The sequence below is a fragment of the Cariama cristata genome, unplaced genomic scaffold (assembly GCF_000690535.1).
Source record: "Cariama cristata isolate BGI_N322 unplaced genomic scaffold, ASM69053v1 scaffold23530, whole genome shotgun sequence".
NCBI lineage: Eukaryota > Metazoa > Chordata > Aves > Cariamiformes > Cariamidae > Cariama > Cariama cristata.
Window position 1 is genome coordinate 2,193 of NW_009596673.1, and position 1,602 is coordinate 3,794.

Sequence of the window (1,602 nt, forward strand, 5' to 3'; positions counted from 1 at the left end):
GCAGCTTCACGGTGGCGGCCGTGGGAAAGAGCCAGTGGGCACCGGTCCGTGGCCCGGGGACTGGGATGGCCAAGATGTACCTGAGGCGGGTGCAGGCTGTGGGCCAGCTATCAATCCTCCTTTGCCACGGACACATTTCATTCCCCATCTCATTTCTTTAAAAGCATGGGGCTGGCTGCCAAGCCTTCCGAGGTTTCTGCATCATTCGCACCCACCCTGCCAGAGCCATGGTAGGCGCAGGTGGCAGAGCTGGGGGTGAGAGCACAGCTGCCCGGGACTGCAGCTGGTCCCCTGTGGTCAGGCCAGCTGCCAGTGGGAGCACCCCCAGATGGGAGTGTGCCCTGTTCCTATGTGGTTTTGCTGGGTCAGTCCCAGCTGGGCTGTTGGCGCAGTGAGGAACTGACCCTCCTGTATGCCCACCACCACTACCCCTTTTGGAGTGTCAGACCAGGGACATGGGTCAGCTCAGTGACACACTTTGTGCCTGCAGGGACAGTGATGGAGCAGGAACTTGGGTCTGCCCTAGTACTAGCCTTGCCCATCCCTATCCCCATCCCACTCCATCCCCGTTGCCATCTCTTACTCTTCCTCCCACCCCTCACCATCCCCTGGGCACCCTGATCACTGTCCCTCCTGCCTGGCCGCAGCACTCTGTGGGTTGGGCACAGCATAGTCAGGGTGTCCACGCTGCTTCTGGTCTCCTAAGGTGTCTCCATCAGTGTCCTTGCAGGCTGGGAGCCGGGGCTGGGGACTCACGCACTTGGGCTCACCGCAGGTTTCTGGAAGGCCACCTGCCCCTCGACCTGCTCCAGCCCTCTCCTGGCCTTCGTCAACTCCAAGAGCGGGGACAACCAGGGCGTCAAGTTTCTGCGCAAGTTCAAGCAGTTCCTCAACCCGGCCCAAGTCTTCGACCTCATGAACGGGGGCCCACACCTGGGGTAAGCGCTGGCCTGGGTGCGCCGGAGTGGCCCCAGCGGGCACCTGGCACAGCCCTCAGCCCCTCTTTCCTGTTGCCTCCCCAGGCTGCGCCTCTTCCAGAAGTTCTCCACCTTCCGGATCCTGGTGTGCGGGGGGGACGGCAGCGTGGGCTGGGTGCTCTCTGAGATCGACACCCTGGGACTCCACAAGCAAGTGAGCGGGAGTGCCTGGCATTGCTGGCATGGGCTGGCATCGTTCCCAGCGCCGGCACCCGCTGCAGCTGGGAGCACCCCAATGTGCACCCTGGGGTGCTGCGGCCAATGGGCGTGGTGGGATTGGGGGTGTCGCAGGTACCCTTGGGGGCTCCTCTGAGCCCCTCCGCCCTGTGCTTCTGCGCAGTGCCAGCTGGGCGTCCATGACCTGGCGCGGGTGCTGGGCTGGGGCAGCCTGTGCGACGATGATACCCAGCTGCTGCAGATCCTGGAGAAGCTGGAAAGGGCCACCACCAAGATGCTGGACCGGTGAGTGTGGCACAGGGCACGTTCCTCTCTGCCCCTCGCCACCGCCGTCTCGGCACCTCAGACAGCCTGTCCCCATCCCCTGCCTGCGTGTCCCTGTGCCGGGGTGCCAGGGAGCGGCAGACAGCGATGGTCTGTGCTTGGCAGGTGGAGCGTGCCGCCCTAC

General features: G+C 64.3%; 1 protein-coding gene across 1 annotated transcript in view; it reads left to right on the forward strand.

Moving 5' to 3' along the window:
- The window catches only part of LOC104166968 (diacylglycerol kinase delta-like), a 10,463-nt gene that overhangs the window by 2,150 nt on the left and 6,711 nt on the right, over window positions 1–1,602 (forward strand). Inside the window, 4 exon segments of the mRNA XM_009707084.1 lie at window positions 776–938; window positions 1,023–1,131; window positions 1,318–1,439; window positions 1,584–1,602. Coding sequence (XP_009705386.1) covers window positions 776–938; window positions 1,023–1,131; window positions 1,318–1,439; window positions 1,584–1,602 — 413 coding nt within the window.